Source organism: Colossoma macropomum, unplaced genomic scaffold, assembly GCF_904425465.1.
Source record: "Colossoma macropomum unplaced genomic scaffold, Colossoma_macropomum, whole genome shotgun sequence".
Classification (NCBI taxonomy): Eukaryota; Metazoa; Chordata; class Actinopteri; order Characiformes; family Serrasalmidae; genus Colossoma; species Colossoma macropomum.
The window spans coordinates 109,150-124,623 of NW_023495466.1; the positions used below are offsets into that span (position 1 = coordinate 109,150).

The window sequence follows — 15,474 nt, forward strand, 5'->3', positions numbered from 1 at the left end:
GCATATGACATCTTTCATGACATGTTTATGGCATGATTATGTCAGTGTAACATAGCAAAGTTCAAGTAAATGTTACCTATGTTTTTTGGGACTGAGCAAAAGTCTTTATATTTTAATGATAAGATTTGGGAAAAACAAGAATTTTGTCTTTTAAATGACATGATGCAGCATCATATCATATTATTTGATGAAATATTATGTAAAGAATCATTCTTAACCTGACTGGGAATATGAACTAACCAGGTTAAAAAAGGTTCATTTTGAGTTCAGATGGACTTTAATGTTCTTGCAGATGTTCTACTTGTATTTTCATTGCTGTTCTTTTACTGGGTTGCTCTGATCAACATGCTGTCTGAGAGTGTAGATGTAGAAACCTGTACTGCTGGAAAACTCTGTCTCCATCAGAGCTTTAACTGGAGACAGAGAGCACTGACTCCCATATAATAACCCATATAGACATTTTTCTCTTTACTCTCAGAGCTCATATAGAAAAGTAATACATAGGTGTGTATTGTTTTATTTGAAAATGTGTTCCAAAGTACGTTACGCAAAAAACAAACTATTTTTGGCATTGTCATACATTTTCAAACTTATTTGATAAATGCATTTTACATGCATTTCTTTTCTGTGTGGTAGAGGAACACGGACAGATGATAAAATCATCCTGCAGTTTGATCTGCCACAACTACGCTTGTGATGTAATGTGAGAAAAATGTACCTCAACTAGTTCTTCCTAAAGAAAAAGAAATGCAGTCATATTATCACCGAGTCTGGACTGAGAGTGTGTGTAGATGTGTAGCACAGTGAAATATGAGAGAAGATACAGTACTGAAGTAGAGATTAAGTCAGCATGTGCTGTCCATAAAGTTTTCTTGTCTTTTGTTTTTAAGAATGTTTTCTGTGTAAATGAGCACTGATATGACTTTTTACTGAAGACGGAACCAGTAAAGGTAAGATTGCTCTCTTTTTCCTGATTGATACAACTTTACTGTGTTTTTTTCTGTGTAATAATTCCTGTTTTCACTGCACTGTATATGAAGATGGTTCTTATAAGTCATTCCTCACCAACTCACACCTGCCTGACGTCACATCGTGGGCTTCTATGAAAAAAATAAAAAACCTAAATTTCTCAGCCACACAGGCTGTACACAATTAGTTTTTAGATATGAATTTGCGAAGTTTGTCCCCTTCAGGCTCAAAAATGTGTTGTAAGCATTGAGTGTAACTGTTTACAGAATGACTGAGCAGAGCTGAAATATTAATGGGTATAAATACAACACTCAGAATTATATTTCACCTTAAATGAACAGGTTTCATATTAATAAATGTCCATAAGAGGTTAATTTATTGGATAATGTACTTTTTCTGAAAAAAATTCAGCAGGCATAGGTTCTATTTTGGCGGTGCACTCAGGCATATAAACACCAACCCACGTAAGTTTAAACACTTGAAAAAAAGCATTGCTATTAATCTGTTCCAAAAAAAACTGCTTTGAATTTGATTGTTAAATGAACGCAGCTCAGGTCGAGGCGGAGGGAGAGAGAGAGAGAGAGAGAGAGAGAGAGAGAGAGAGAGAGATGAAGACATTTGGAGAACGAGCAAGTTAGCATAATGTTAGCTAGCTATTAGGGGTGGGTGATACAGCAAAAATGTCATGTCTTGATACTTCAAGATCTTTTCACAATACACATTACGTATCACAACATTTTAGAACTTTTAAAAACAACCACCAAAACTATGAACATGAACTATGAATTATTCAGTGTTTCACACACTGCACTGCACTGCATCCAGTTAAACAGGACTAATTATGAAACATGCAGTTGGTCAGTGTTCTTTAAGTGCTGATGATCTCCGAGACATGCTCAATAAAGCATATTTACTATGATAAATAATTTATCACAATAGTGTTATACTGTCCTCCTCTTCTACCCTTTACGTGTAACTAGCAAAGTCAAACTGGATAGAATTTATTTTCTTAGTTTGAAAAAATGCCTAGCTGGGGTTCCATGACTGATTCATCTAATGTTTACTTAAAAGACAAGAACATTTTATCAGCAAAAGACATTATTTGTATTCAACCTGTGTCATGTTCAACATGTGTTTACCATGTCAACATGGTTTCTTCTGTCAGTAATAAAACACTTCAGTTCACTGTGAATCTCCTTTAGAGCACATAAAAACAGCTGTTAGCCTGTAGAGCAACATACCAGAGCAAAATAATCAGAATGTATCTAAATCTTTTACAGCACCAGCAAAGATGTCACATATAAAGCTGAGCCAGGCAGCCGGTCAGATAATCTGATTTTATATAGTTATGTGACAGTTTATAGTTTCACAGGGGACAAATGCAACACTCGCAGTCAGAGTTTAGCATTTTTATTAAATCTATGAAATATTCCTCTGCAAGCAGTATTTTAAGTTATGGTTATTTATTTATGTATTATTATTATTAATTATTTAGAGTTAATATTTAATTAGCTTAAATTACACAACCTAGTATTAATTCTTTAGGCTCTTTTTTGAATCTATTATTTCTCAAAATGGACTTTTCCTGTTTCCTTCAATCTTTTCCTGAATAAGAACTGAATTCAGTCTGTGATTTATTCATGGACTCACTGCTGTGATATCTGCTCTCAGTTCTTCAGTGAGGGGCAACTTGTTCAGTAGCGAAGCCCTAAAACTTTATTTACTACCCTAATCTTTCAGTAAGTGCTGTTCTGTTTCATCTTTCAGAAACCATCTCAGTGCTTTCCTCTTTACTGAAGTGTTCTCCTTTTACTTCATACCTCAGGGGCTTTTTATCTACTGCAGTTGAAGTTACTTTGGGTTTGTGAAAAGTTTTATGTAAATAAAACATTACTACGGCAATTAATATTACTATTGTTGTTATCATTATTAGCAGTAGTAGTAATATTAGGAGTTTTGTAGTAGCTAGAAAGTGTCTGCGTTTCCTGGAACCCGACAGCTCAACCAGTTTTTTTGGGGAAAGTGAACGTGACTGAATTCATAACATTCCACCTGAAACAGAACTGGAGCCAAAGAATGTCTCTTATCTCTCTTTCTGTCTGTCTCTGCCTGTCAGTCTCTCTCACGCACAAGCTGAACTGTCACTCAGGCACGATCCACTGTTACATGATGTTACAACATTTTAATATGTTCAAAAGCATTTTGTTCTTCAATAAATGCTGTTCTGGATTCCTTCTGTAGTGAAGAGTTTATATTAGAGTATCATTGTAAGTGTAAAGTTAAAGTAGAAGTGAATGAAATGACGAGAAGAAAGTCAAGTCAAGTCAAATTTATTTATATAGCGCCTTTTACAACAGATGTTGTCACAAAGCAGCTTTACAAAGAATCCGGGTCCAAGCCCCCAGTGAGCAAGCCTTGGCGACAGTGGCAAGGAAAAACTCCCTCAATAGGAGGAAGAAACCTTGAGAGGAACCAGACTCAAAAGGGGAACCCATCCTCCTCTGGTCGACACCGGATAAGAGGACAGACACAAAACAGTATAGGTTGATACAGTTTAACACCACTGTGCAGTGCGCCGGCCGCATCTCAGGTCAGACCCTCTTAGGACAGACAGCCGCTCAGCTCAGGGAAAGAGAGGGGGAGGGGGAAGGGGGGAGGGGGGATGAGAGGGACATAGTTAGAAAAACAAATTAACCAAAGGCTCGACTAAACAGGTACGTTTTTAGCCTAGACTTAAAGATGGAGGCTGTGTCTGAGTCCCAAACACAGACTGGTAGGCTATTCCAAAGCTGGGGGGCTTTGTATGAAAAGGCTCCTCCCCCTGACGTAACTTTATTTATTCTGGGTACTAATAATGAGCCCGCACCTTGTGATCTAAGTGGGCGTGTCGGTTGATAATAGGAAATAAGTTCACAGGTACTGAGGAGCAAGGCCATTCAAAGCTTTATATGTCAGTAGAAGAATTTTGTACTCAATGCGGAATTTAACTGGCAACCAATGTAAGGTACAAAAAATTGGGCTAATGTGGTCGAATTTCCTGGTTTTGCTGAGAACTCTGGCTGCAGCGTTCTGGACTAACTGAAGCTTGTTAAGGTTTTGGCTGGAACAACCAGAAAGCAGAGCGTTACAGTAATCTAACCTGGACGTGATGAAGGCGTGAACTAACATTTCTGCATCCTGTAGCGACAGTGCATTTCTTAATTTAGCGATGTTACGCAGGTGGAGGAAAGCTATTCTGGTAATATTGGTAATATGCTCATCGAAGGCCAGACTGGGATCGATCGTGACACCAAGACTTTTTACAGATGTGCCTGGTGCAATTGAGAAACTATCGAGATTAAGAGTAAATGTAGGCAGAAGAAAGGAAGTCTACAGCAGGCTAACCAACTGGCTTATTTGAGATCAGCATTTTATTATTGCTTATACTTTTACAATTATATATTTATGAGTAACAACAAAATGTATATGTTTACAGCTTCTGAATCTTAAAAATTCAAAAAGTAACAAGTTTGTTCATTTTTAAGCAACACAAAAAGTCAAAATGTCATCATGTGAAAGTTTCTGCAGGGCCGGCAGAGTCCTAGATCAGTTCTTCTACTCTGAGAAGCTTTGTGAATACGAGCTCTAGACACTCCAGTTCTGTCTTCCTGCTCTATATGAGTGAACTCATTCAGTTTTCCAGGTATTGATCAGTTTCAGTTCAATTCATTTTTAAAAATATTTTAACAGTAGATGCTCTCAGAACTTTTACTGATGAGTTGAGACAGATTTGTTTAGTGTAGGGAGTTGAAATATATTCTGTTTTACTGTGGAAATTTTCTAGTGTAATAGTGTAAAAGGACAGTTGTGGTACAGAAAGGGTGCAGAATTTAAGCAGTCTATAATTAATAAAACACATACGCATTGTGAAACTACACGAAGATTATCTATACAGTGAAATCAAGATTTAATCTCATTCATAAAGAAACGACTTCATGATGTTTGTTGAGTTCTTTATTATGTGTTAAGGAGGTCATTAAACATTAAAAAGTAATTAAAAGGTGTTACATACTGTTACTACTGTTAGAGAACATGGAGAACAAGGAGTCGCTTCTCAACATGAGTGTTGAGCTAAAAATGTAAACAAATAAGAATAAAAAATGATATTGATTAACTAGTAAAGTGCAGGGAGAGCCGAGATGGCAAAAACACTTGGAAATGACTGAATAAAATAGTAAATGAATAAAATAGTAAAAATGAACATGTAATTAAAAATATCAGAAAGATTGCGCACATAAAGAAAAGTTATTCTAATATATTTCTATTGTGTGTGTGCGTGTGTGTATCTGTGTGTGTGTGTACCCCACATACCTGTTCACATTTATTTTTAGTCTGTTTTGGTGTGTTGGTAATGTAATTTTTTGTAAAACAAATGCACAGACTGTCGTTCTTTTTGAGTCCCCACAGTGTTTTTCCCATGAGTAGTAATTTTATTCTCATCTAAGAAATGTGTTGTTTCCATAAAGTTTTGAGCTGTATGCAGGAGCCATGTTTACGTGACTACAGTGGACATACACATGCGTCATATTGAGCTATGACTGTGCTGCTCAGCTCATTACAGCTCCCACAAACACAGAGAGAATGGAGACAAATGTTTGCTGATTTTACTTGACACTCATCAGTGTTTTGATCAGTCTAATGCTGTTAAAAGTTAAATTAGTAGAAATACCAATTTCACTGACAAAACTGACTATTATCAGATCCAGTCCAATCCTGTCAATCACTACTACTGAGTTATTAGTATGTATGAGGAGAAGTGTGGGTCGGCCTGTGAAGTGTGATGAAATGCTGTCCAGACAAATGCCATCGTGTGGTGACTGAAGATTTAGATTAATTTTTCTTGCACAGCCTAATCCTGACTTTCAACAGAGACAGGGTTGTTAAGGAGCCACGGTTTCATGGTTAGTCACAGTGTATGATCAGGTGGTCACCTCAGTTTATTTTCTAAGTACCCTTCTTCACATTTGTCCGTGTGAACCTCAAAGCACTGGGAGACCAGCTCTGTGGTTCACTCCTGCTGTAAACACAGGCTGCATCGTTGGCTCTGTGTGTTCCAGGTGTTAATGACATCATCACAAATGACAGTTACTGAATGCATGAAAGAACACAGCGCTGTTCCATAAGCAGGTTAAAAACACCTACTTATTGACTTTATCTTGCATTCTGACTATTAACAGTCCCACTATTGTCGTGGAGTGCAGCAGGCACCCGAGCAGTCACCTAACAGTCACCTGTTTGGTGCTAGTGACTAGTTGGCATTTAGCATAATACATTTTGCCTGCTGTCAAATCACTACTGATAAAAAGTAATGCACAGGATTACCAATATAGAAGTTGTGAAAATGTTCACTGTTCAGACAGTTTCACCACTTTTGAATATTTTAATTTTACTGATTATTTGTTGCAGCCCTACTTAAAACTTTTGAATTTTTATGTTCATTTGCAAGTGTTGCATGTGTTTATTTTCAGTAGGCACAGAAACGAACTTGAAAAATAATTAGGAAAGAAATGCATAATGTTTTTGATGTTAATTAGCATCTCAACATTTTGTTGCTGAATTTAGTCGAGTTTTAGTAGAATTTAGTAGAATTGTTTGCATTATTTGCAACTAAATAAAAGTAAACAAAGACACGTACACATGAACACATGTGGTGGGTACTTCAGTTGTACTTCACTGACTTAGGTTGATGTAATTTGACTGGAATGTGTTCTGACCGGTTTTTGTTTTCTGGTTAAATGTCTTTTAGACAAGGAAAACAAAGCAAACTCCAGAGCTGAAGCAGAGACAGAGTAAGTAAATGGCCTGGTGTCTATTGTAAGTCAAATGATCTAGTCATCATACACTGTGAAATTACACATTTGTGACATTTTTGTATTCTGTAGTTCTGTAAACTAACCCTTTATGAAGATGGACATTTCAGATGTTCTTTCTGAAGACTGAAGACAAAGTCAGAGAAAAGTGAAAGTAATCATGATCATTGATGTAGTGTTTCGCTTTCATGTTTGTAAAGTTAGACTTTTGTTCAGAGTTTTCAGACTAAAAACAGCTGGGAAAGCAGGAACTCAGTCTCAAGCAGAAAACTGGCCTTCATTTGCAGTGGTAACAGCAAATCTCTTACATAATTATCAGATGAACTGTATAGATGTTTGTGTGATTACCTCGACCATCATTACAGTCCCCCAAAAAACCAATATTACTAGACTAAATGACTACAGGCCAGTAGCCCTGACCTCTGTAGTCGTGAAGGTCCTAGATCACCTGAAGGCCATTATAAACCCTCTGCTGGATCTGCTACAATTCGCATACAGAATTAACCGGTCTGTTGATGTTGTGGTCAACTTGGCCTGGCATTTCAACAGTCCTGGAACCTAGAGTTCTGTTTGTGGACTTCAGCTTATAGTGCCACAGCTGCTGCAGGTCACACTGCCCCATCTGTCTGTGGCAGATCTCATCTGCCAGTGGATCATGAATTTCCTGATGAACAGTAGACAGCAGGTGCGGCTTCAAAAACACACACCAGACCCCCGTACTGGAGAACCACAAGATCATATGCTCTGACCCCTTCTCTTCAGTCTGTACACCAATGACTGAGTCTCTAAGGAACCAGCTGTGAAGATTTTGAGGTTTGCAGATAACATGACTGTAGTGGGCGTCATAGCCAATGGTGATGAGTCTCGCAAGAACAAGCCAAACTCCAGCACATAATCAGGACATCAGAGAGGATCCCTGGATGTGTCGGCCAACACTACAGAACATCTACAACAACAGGGTGATGAAGTGCACTCAAAATTACAGATAACCCTTATCATACTGGACATTTCTAGCCACTTTACTCTGGTAGAAGATTTAGGAGCATCAAAACCAGCACAACCACACACGCTAATGCCCCCCCCTCCACCCCAAGAGCTGTAGCTCATTAACCATAGCAGTCACCTCACACTTTAAACTTAAACTAAACCAAACAAACCTCCTTACTGTATTACAGCTACCTCTCTGTAACATAATGTTCATTTGCACAGCTGTTTAGATGTCATTTTTGTATAAATATTCTTATTATTCTGTATATAATAGTTATTGCATTATGTGTGTCCTCAGACCTGCAAATGTATAGATATTCATATCTGCATATGTACACATTCACATATGTCTTTAACTCCTTTCACATTGGCTTTTATTATTATTTTTATTATTTTTATTTAATTTATTCTATTTTTATTTTGTTTTATTTTATTTATGGAACAACAGAAAATTACTTACATTAGAAATGAAGAGTGTTTTTGCCTTCACTAGTAAAGTTATTATTTTTGAGATACATATATTTTTTTTTTGACAGCAATGATATGTTGAACATTCATTAGTGTTTTATCCATTTAAGAGATCAGAAATGATCTTTTATAGATACAGACTACCAATAATAATATAATATTCACATGCAGAATTCGACATCAAATATTACTTCATCTTTTCAGTTATCAAAAAACTCCATTAACTTGACTGCATTATCCTTTTTTCAGTTCCAGTTATACACGATGGCAAACAATCCTGAAGTGCTGCAGAATATAACTGATAAACAAGGTAATGGAATATACTTCGTTTCTTCTTTCCACTTTCCACTGTCCTTCTCATCTGTTGATCAAGAGGAGTTTATCTTTTTATTAAGATCTTTTTATGGTGTACTCATTTCTCTAATAGATTCAGGTGGTCTTGTTTGAATGAAGAATGTACACAGTAGAAAATGCCATGTTTTATTTGGTTTATTTATAAAGAAAATTTGCTTGTTAATGTTGGTGTATGATGTTTTGTAGGGGTTGATAACAACCATGTGTGCTATGCTGGAACCCAAAAGGCTTAAGAAGATTTACAGTTACATGATGTGTTTGCAACACAACACGTTCACTAGCACTTCTTTGAGACCCAGTGAGAAGATGAATAGTATTTTTAGATGAATGGTTCATTATAGTTCTCCACAATGTGATACTGGATGTTCTTATGATAGTGGTATGGATCATGGCCTCAGAGCTGGAAATGTAATGCCAAAGCAGGCTTGCTGACAGAAAACCTTTGGTTTAAATTTGTTTAGTTCTGAGACTTTTTTGTATCCTTTCTGGAATTTTATAGTAACACTTTTGTGCCCTCCTGTGAACACGGATCAAACTGGTCAAGTGCAGACCACCAGACCGCAGAATGAACCAGTCCAGAACTCCACAGCTCAGACTGGAGGAACAGTCAATGCACCTCTTCTACATGGAAGTGTGTTTCATGGACCAGTTAATATCAACTTTGGAGCTGACTCTACACACAGAGGTATTTGATATAATTACAGATTGAGATAATACAAATATAGTGCAAATGCTGTAGAAGGGAGCGGTTTTAGTTGTTACTTAGATCCATACATTTCTAAAAGAAAACCTCCAGTCGTCTTCTCTGTCAAAACATTAAACACAGTGATTAAATCAAAGTTCGAAGTTTTATTTGTTACTATTATACACGTTACAATTGGCAGTGAAATGCTGTAATCTTCTCTTATTTCCAGATGAGAAAACGGTTTTACAGAAACATCCTAAGTTGCCAAAATATCCTAAATATTGTCTTAACTTTAAGATAAACTCCAGAGTGTCTTAACTTCTGTTTTAATTGTCTGTTTCTATTGTTTTATGCAGTGACAGGCAGCACAGGCATCATAAGTAGCATAATGACGTTACATTTTTCTACACTGAAAACTGTGGTTTGACGTGAGTTTTTTTTCTAACAGCGTTATCTCCACCATTCCTCTTATTACCTTCATGTGTTATTGTTGATGAAAACTCATCAGATAAAATTATACAGTGATGGTGGTGAATAATGAGGAGACAGAGCTGAACATGTGTCTGTTTATTGGGAGGAGTGACCTTAGCGTGCTCAGCTAAAGCGTTTGGGAAATGAAAATGAAACTGTGGAGCGGTGACGCTCTGATAAACCGAAGCTCTGTAAGTTAAAATTTACTAACTTGAGATAAGATGCTGTAAGATAAAATTAGATTTTTAAACTAAATTAAGATTTGCTTCTGTTATATGAATTTGTGAAAAACCTTATCTTGACCCATCAGATCTTAAGTTAAGACAAAAAGGTAGGAAGTTTCTGTAATACGGCCCCAAAATCCTACCACAACATACATTTGCTGAAGGTCTGTGTAAAGGAAAATTCACAGATTTGTTTCTGAACATTTTATACATGTTAGAAAATATTTGCTGAAGTCATGTGAAAAGACTGTGAGCTCTGTAGGAGTGAACTGTGGATTTTTAAACTGTTTTTCATCATTTTTGTGTTCAGGATTTTTTGGGTGGGCCTGAAACTGTGGCTTGATGACACACTAGAGACATATTTAGCATGAACCTTCTACTAACACTAAAACATTATAACAGCTAGAGCGCATTACCTTCAGTGGTTCTCCCAGCCTAATTTTATTTGGCTAGGTTGTGCTAGTCAGTATAACTTGCATAAATGAAAGAAAAAAAATACCATTTTGTTGCAGACTGAGAGGAAACATGTAGCTATGGCTGTACAAGTCCAATAAAACTGCTAGCGGCTTCATTTCAATCCAAGAGAGGCTTTTCTGCCCAACCTAGTAAGCTAATGGATGTGCCAACATTAGTACGGAACTGAAGTGGGCTTCCTGTTTGCCAGCTTCATGTTCAGATTTTCATGTGCCACCTTAAATAGTGTAGCAGTTACATGCTGGCGAACACAAAGCTAAAGAGGGCTTGCATGTTTCACATGATTGGGTGCTGTGTCAGTGCCTTCAGTAGACACGCCCCCAGCATTTCAGAGCAGAAAATATTGCTTATTTTTTCATGATTTTGAAACCTAATTTTGTGTACGTGGTGATTTTCTTGATCGTTCAAATTTGGCTGGGTGGTTAATAGTACATTTTTCTGTAGTTTGACAAACTCAGAACACATTTATTTCTGCTTTGCAAGGACTTGAAGTAATACTAAACTTTACACTTAACTGTGTCAGCCCTAAACATCTATCGGTCCTGCTGTACACACACAGTGTTTGAGCATAACAAAACTGTTTAAGGGCAAAGTAACCGGTCTTCTCCTGCAGTGAAGTGCTTGGCTGTACAGTTGCAGCTGTTTGGTTCTGGCTACCTGTGTTATATCTGAAGAGGCATCTTTTACTTTTTTGGGAAAGTAGACTATGTCTAGTGTACCAGAACACACACACACACACACACACACACACACACACATCATCTAAACCGCTTATCTGGAGCCTATCCCAACTGTCATCAGGCAGAAGGCAGAAAACTGCCCTGGACAGGACCCCAGTCCATCACAGGGCGCCAGAACATTTGACAGCATTTGTTTTATCCTTTTTTTCGTTCTCCCAACTCCATAATAATTGCTCAAAGAGATGTTTTGTACTCCTAATTCATTACTAATATTCACTCTCTCAGGTGGAGACAGAAGTGAGAAGGAAACTGGTAAGAGTGCAGCAGCCTCCTCCACTACAGCTCAGATTGGAGTCTCAGTTAGTGCTCTTACTGCAGGTAAACTCAACACATCATCATCATCATCTTCATCAGTGCATGGCAATGATTGAAAAGTAAACATCATGGTGCCCATAAGTCCTTAACATATGCGCTTATTCTCTTTATTTAGGGTGATATGGGGTTTGTATACTGTGGGCCAGCTTTCCAGACAGGGATTAAGCCAGTCACAGACTATGCAGGATTTTGAGTTTTAAATCGAAAGCAAAATATAGTTCATTAGTAAGCTTGTAGGCTCAAAAGCCTTTACATTCCAGCAATCTTGGCCTCACACTGGCACATACTGACCATGCAGAAAAGTCCATGCTTCTATTTGAAATATCTTCAAAATATACCTTTTAAACTCAATATGTTAGAATGTGTACCAAATCCACCAATTACTGTATAACTTGACTTTCCTTCCTCCATGCTGTACCAAAAGAGAAAATGACATGATAGGTATACAATTTAATAAGAAATTTGTGTAGTATGTGTCATAGATTGACTTTCTGTTAAGCCTTATTAGTAAACAAATTATTACCTTAGTCTTTCTGACATATCCTTGTTTTTTACTGATATAAGTCATGCTAGTTAGCAGTGGTAAACAAACATGAATACACAAAGAATAAATTCTGTATAATACAATCCTTACTCACATATCACTAAAAATGGAATAACATTTTGTTTTATTGTTACTTTTTAGCAGCTAAAGAAGATGGAGGTGTAAAAGATGCACTGAAAAGACATTTTGTGGCAAAATTTGCAAAGCTGTATGACAGGACTTCACTAGAAGGGAGTAATTTGCTTTTGAAAGACATTTACACTGAACTATATGTGATTGAAGGCTGCACAGGAGGAGTGAACACTGAGCATGAAGTGAGACAGATAGAATGTTTTTATCCCAAAATAGAGGAAACATCAATCAAGTTCAGTGACATTTTCAAAACACAATCCAGTGAAAATATGCGTGGCACTAAAGTACTTACACTGGGAATAGCAGGAGTGGGAAAAACAGCCTCTGTACACAAGTTTATTCTTGACTGGGCTGAAGACAAATGCAACCAGGATTTAGATTTCATTCTGTTTTTTCCCTTTCGGGAACTGAACGTGATCAAAGAGGAACGGTACAGCCTCTGGAATCTTCTACTTTACTTCCATGATGAGTTCCATAATGCAGATGTAAAGGAGATCTTGAATGACAAGTGTAAGGTGGTTTTTATATTAGATGGACTGGATGAAAGCAAACTTAATCTAGATTTTAATCAAAAGAAACTATCTAATGTAACAGAGGAGACCACCATTGATAAACTAATAACAAACCTCATCAAAGGAGAGCTGCTTCCCTCTGCTCTCATCTGGATAACCTCTCGACCAGCAGCAGCCAAACAGATTCCACCCAAATACTTTCATCATGTGACAGAAATACGTGGATTTAATGATCCACAGAAGGAGGAGTACTTTAAGAAGAGAATCAGGGATGAAGATCAAGCCAGCAGAATTATTTCACACATTAAGACAGTAAGAAGTCTCCACATTTTGTGTCACATACCAGTCTTCTGTTCAATCTCAGCCACTGTGCTACAGGAAATGTTGAAGGATGACAAAGACATGAAAAATGCTCCCACAACTCTTACAGAAATGTACACACGTTTCCTGCTGTTTCACACAAGAATAAAGAGTGAGAAATACAGCATAATGCAAAATGAGGACAGTACAGATCCCCCATCTGAGAAAGACAGACTGGGAGTAGAGGGTGTATTGAAGCTCGGAAAACTAGCTTTTCTTCAGTTACAAAAAGGACAACTCATATTCTATGGAAATGATCTGCAGGAATGTGGCATTGATGTTGATGAAGCTGTAGTGTACTCTGGAGTTTGTACACAAATCTTTAAAAAGGATGAGAAGATTTTCAGCTTTGTACATTTGAGTTTCCAGGAGTTTCTTGCTGCCGTCTTTGTGTTCCTCACATTCAGTCATAAAGATAACCCACTCTTTCAAACCAAAGGTGAGAAAATAAAGTGGAAGTTTAAACATACACTGGATGATCTCCTCAAGACAGCAGTGAATAAGGCCATGAAGAGTGAAAATGGACATCTGGACCTTTTCCTCCGCTTCCTTTGTGGTCTCTCCCTGGAGTCCAATCAGAGGCTTCTTAAGAGTCTCCAGCGAGAAATGGACATCAAAGAAGTGAGTCTAAAGGCCGTTGTAGACTACATTAAAAGAAAGATCAAAATGAAAAAACACTCTGAGAAGAGCATCAATCTCTTCCATTGCTTGAGTGAACTGAAAGACAACTCCCTGACAACTGAAATTCAGGAATACCTGAACTCAGGAGATCTCTCAACACAGAAACTGTCATCTACACAGTGGTCAGCTCTGGTGTTTGTGTTGCTGATGTCAGAAGAGACTCAAGAGAAGTTTGAGCTAAAGAAATACAGACCATCAGATGAAGGACTGAGGAGACTACTGCCAGTGGTGAAAAACACAAGACGAGCATTGTAAGTTATTTTCTCTAACCTTATTTTGAATGCCTCTATTGCTGACCAACCTTTAATAAATTGTTAAAATCTCCATAGGTTATATTAATACACAATGTAATTCAAGAATGACCGATAAAATCAGTAAACTATTGAATATACTGTGACGTTAACATGATATACATTTTAGGAGTACACAATAGAAATTGGTCTGAATGGTAAATAATGTGAGCCAGTTAAGTACAGGGTACATTTTTAATTTAGATGATGAAAATATCTTTAAAAAGGCATTTTGACTATATTTGCTATTGTAATATGTCAATTTCTACATTAAAAGACCTATTTAACTATCCCTGCACAAAACTACACTATATGTCCAAAATTATGTGGACACTCCTCCTAATTATTGAGTTCAGGTGTTTCAGCCACACACATTGATAACAGATATATAAAATCCAGCACATGGCCATGCAATCTCCATAGACAAGCGTTGGCAGTACTGGATTATACTGAATAGATCACTATGTGCAGTGCCAAGTACTGGCTGGAGTGGTATAAAGCACACTAGCACTGGAATCTGGAGCAGTTGAAATGCCAGAATGCATAGCACTATCAGTAAAGTTTAACAAATTAGAGATAATGGTCTGGGGCTGTTATACAGGGTTTGGGCCCCTTTGTTCCAGTGAAGGGTAATGTTAATTCTAGAGCATGCAAAGACATGTTGGACAATTATATGCTTCTAACTTTGTGGCACCGCTATGGGGAAGGCCTTTTTGTGTTGTAGCATGACTCTGCCCCTCTGCACACAGTGAGGTCCATAAGGCATGGTTTGGTGAGTTTGGTGTGGAGGAATTCCAGTGACCAGCACAGACCCTTGACCTTAACCCCATTGAACACCTTTTGGATGATTTGGAACATTGATTGTGAGCCAGGCCTTTTCATCTAACATTAGTGTTTGATCTCACAAACACTCTTTTGACTGAATGGGCACAAATTTCCCCAGACACACTCCAATCTTGTCAAAGCCTTCCCAAAAGAATGGGGGATGTAATAGCCCCAAAGGGGGGACCAGATCCATATTAATGCCCCTGTTTTTGAAATGGGATGTCCAGCAAGCTCATATAGATGTGATGGTCAGGTGTCTACATACTTTTAGCCATATAGTTTTTGTCATGCAAAGCTCCAGTAAGTTTGAGAGATTTTTTGTCATATAATCATGAGCATTTTAGCAAACAGCAGCATTTCATGTGGAAGCATCCCCTTTTAAGCAGCCTTTTTGACCACTAGTTTCATGTGAGCACAATTACATAAGCACATAAATTTATCACCAGCACTTTGTTTAATATAACTTAAGTCAGTTTTTTTTTTGAAGCATATGTTGTGTTTACTATAATTTCCAGCCTTTTAATTAAAATAGATGCAGTTTCCATCTGCAAGCAGTCATGGATTTGTACATGAGCTTCTGTTCTGCTGTGGATG

General features: G+C 37.4%; 1 protein-coding gene across 3 annotated transcripts in view; it reads left to right on the forward strand.

The window, feature by feature from the left end:
- Positions 1-772: 772 nt before the first annotated feature.
- Positions 773-15,474, forward strand: part of LOC118802181 (NLR family CARD domain-containing protein 3-like) — a 40,010-nt gene continuing 25,308 nt past the window's right edge. The window contains exons 1-6 of one of the 3 annotated variants that reach the window (XM_036562668.1): positions 773-950; positions 6,755-6,797; positions 8,523-8,583; positions 9,127-9,312; positions 11,447-11,539; positions 12,222-14,016. In XM_036562668.1, the coding sequence (XP_036418561.1) occupies positions 8,538-8,583; positions 9,127-9,312; positions 11,447-11,539; positions 12,222-14,016 (2,120 nt within the window). In that variant the 5' untranslated portion in view covers positions 773-950; positions 6,755-6,797; positions 8,523-8,537. Of the gene's footprint in view, positions 951-6,754; positions 6,798-7,672; positions 7,778-8,522; positions 8,584-9,126; positions 9,313-11,446; positions 11,540-12,221; positions 14,017-15,474 lie in introns of those variants that run through there. The other 2 variants (XM_036562666.1, XM_036562667.1) reach the window with 2 other exon arrangements.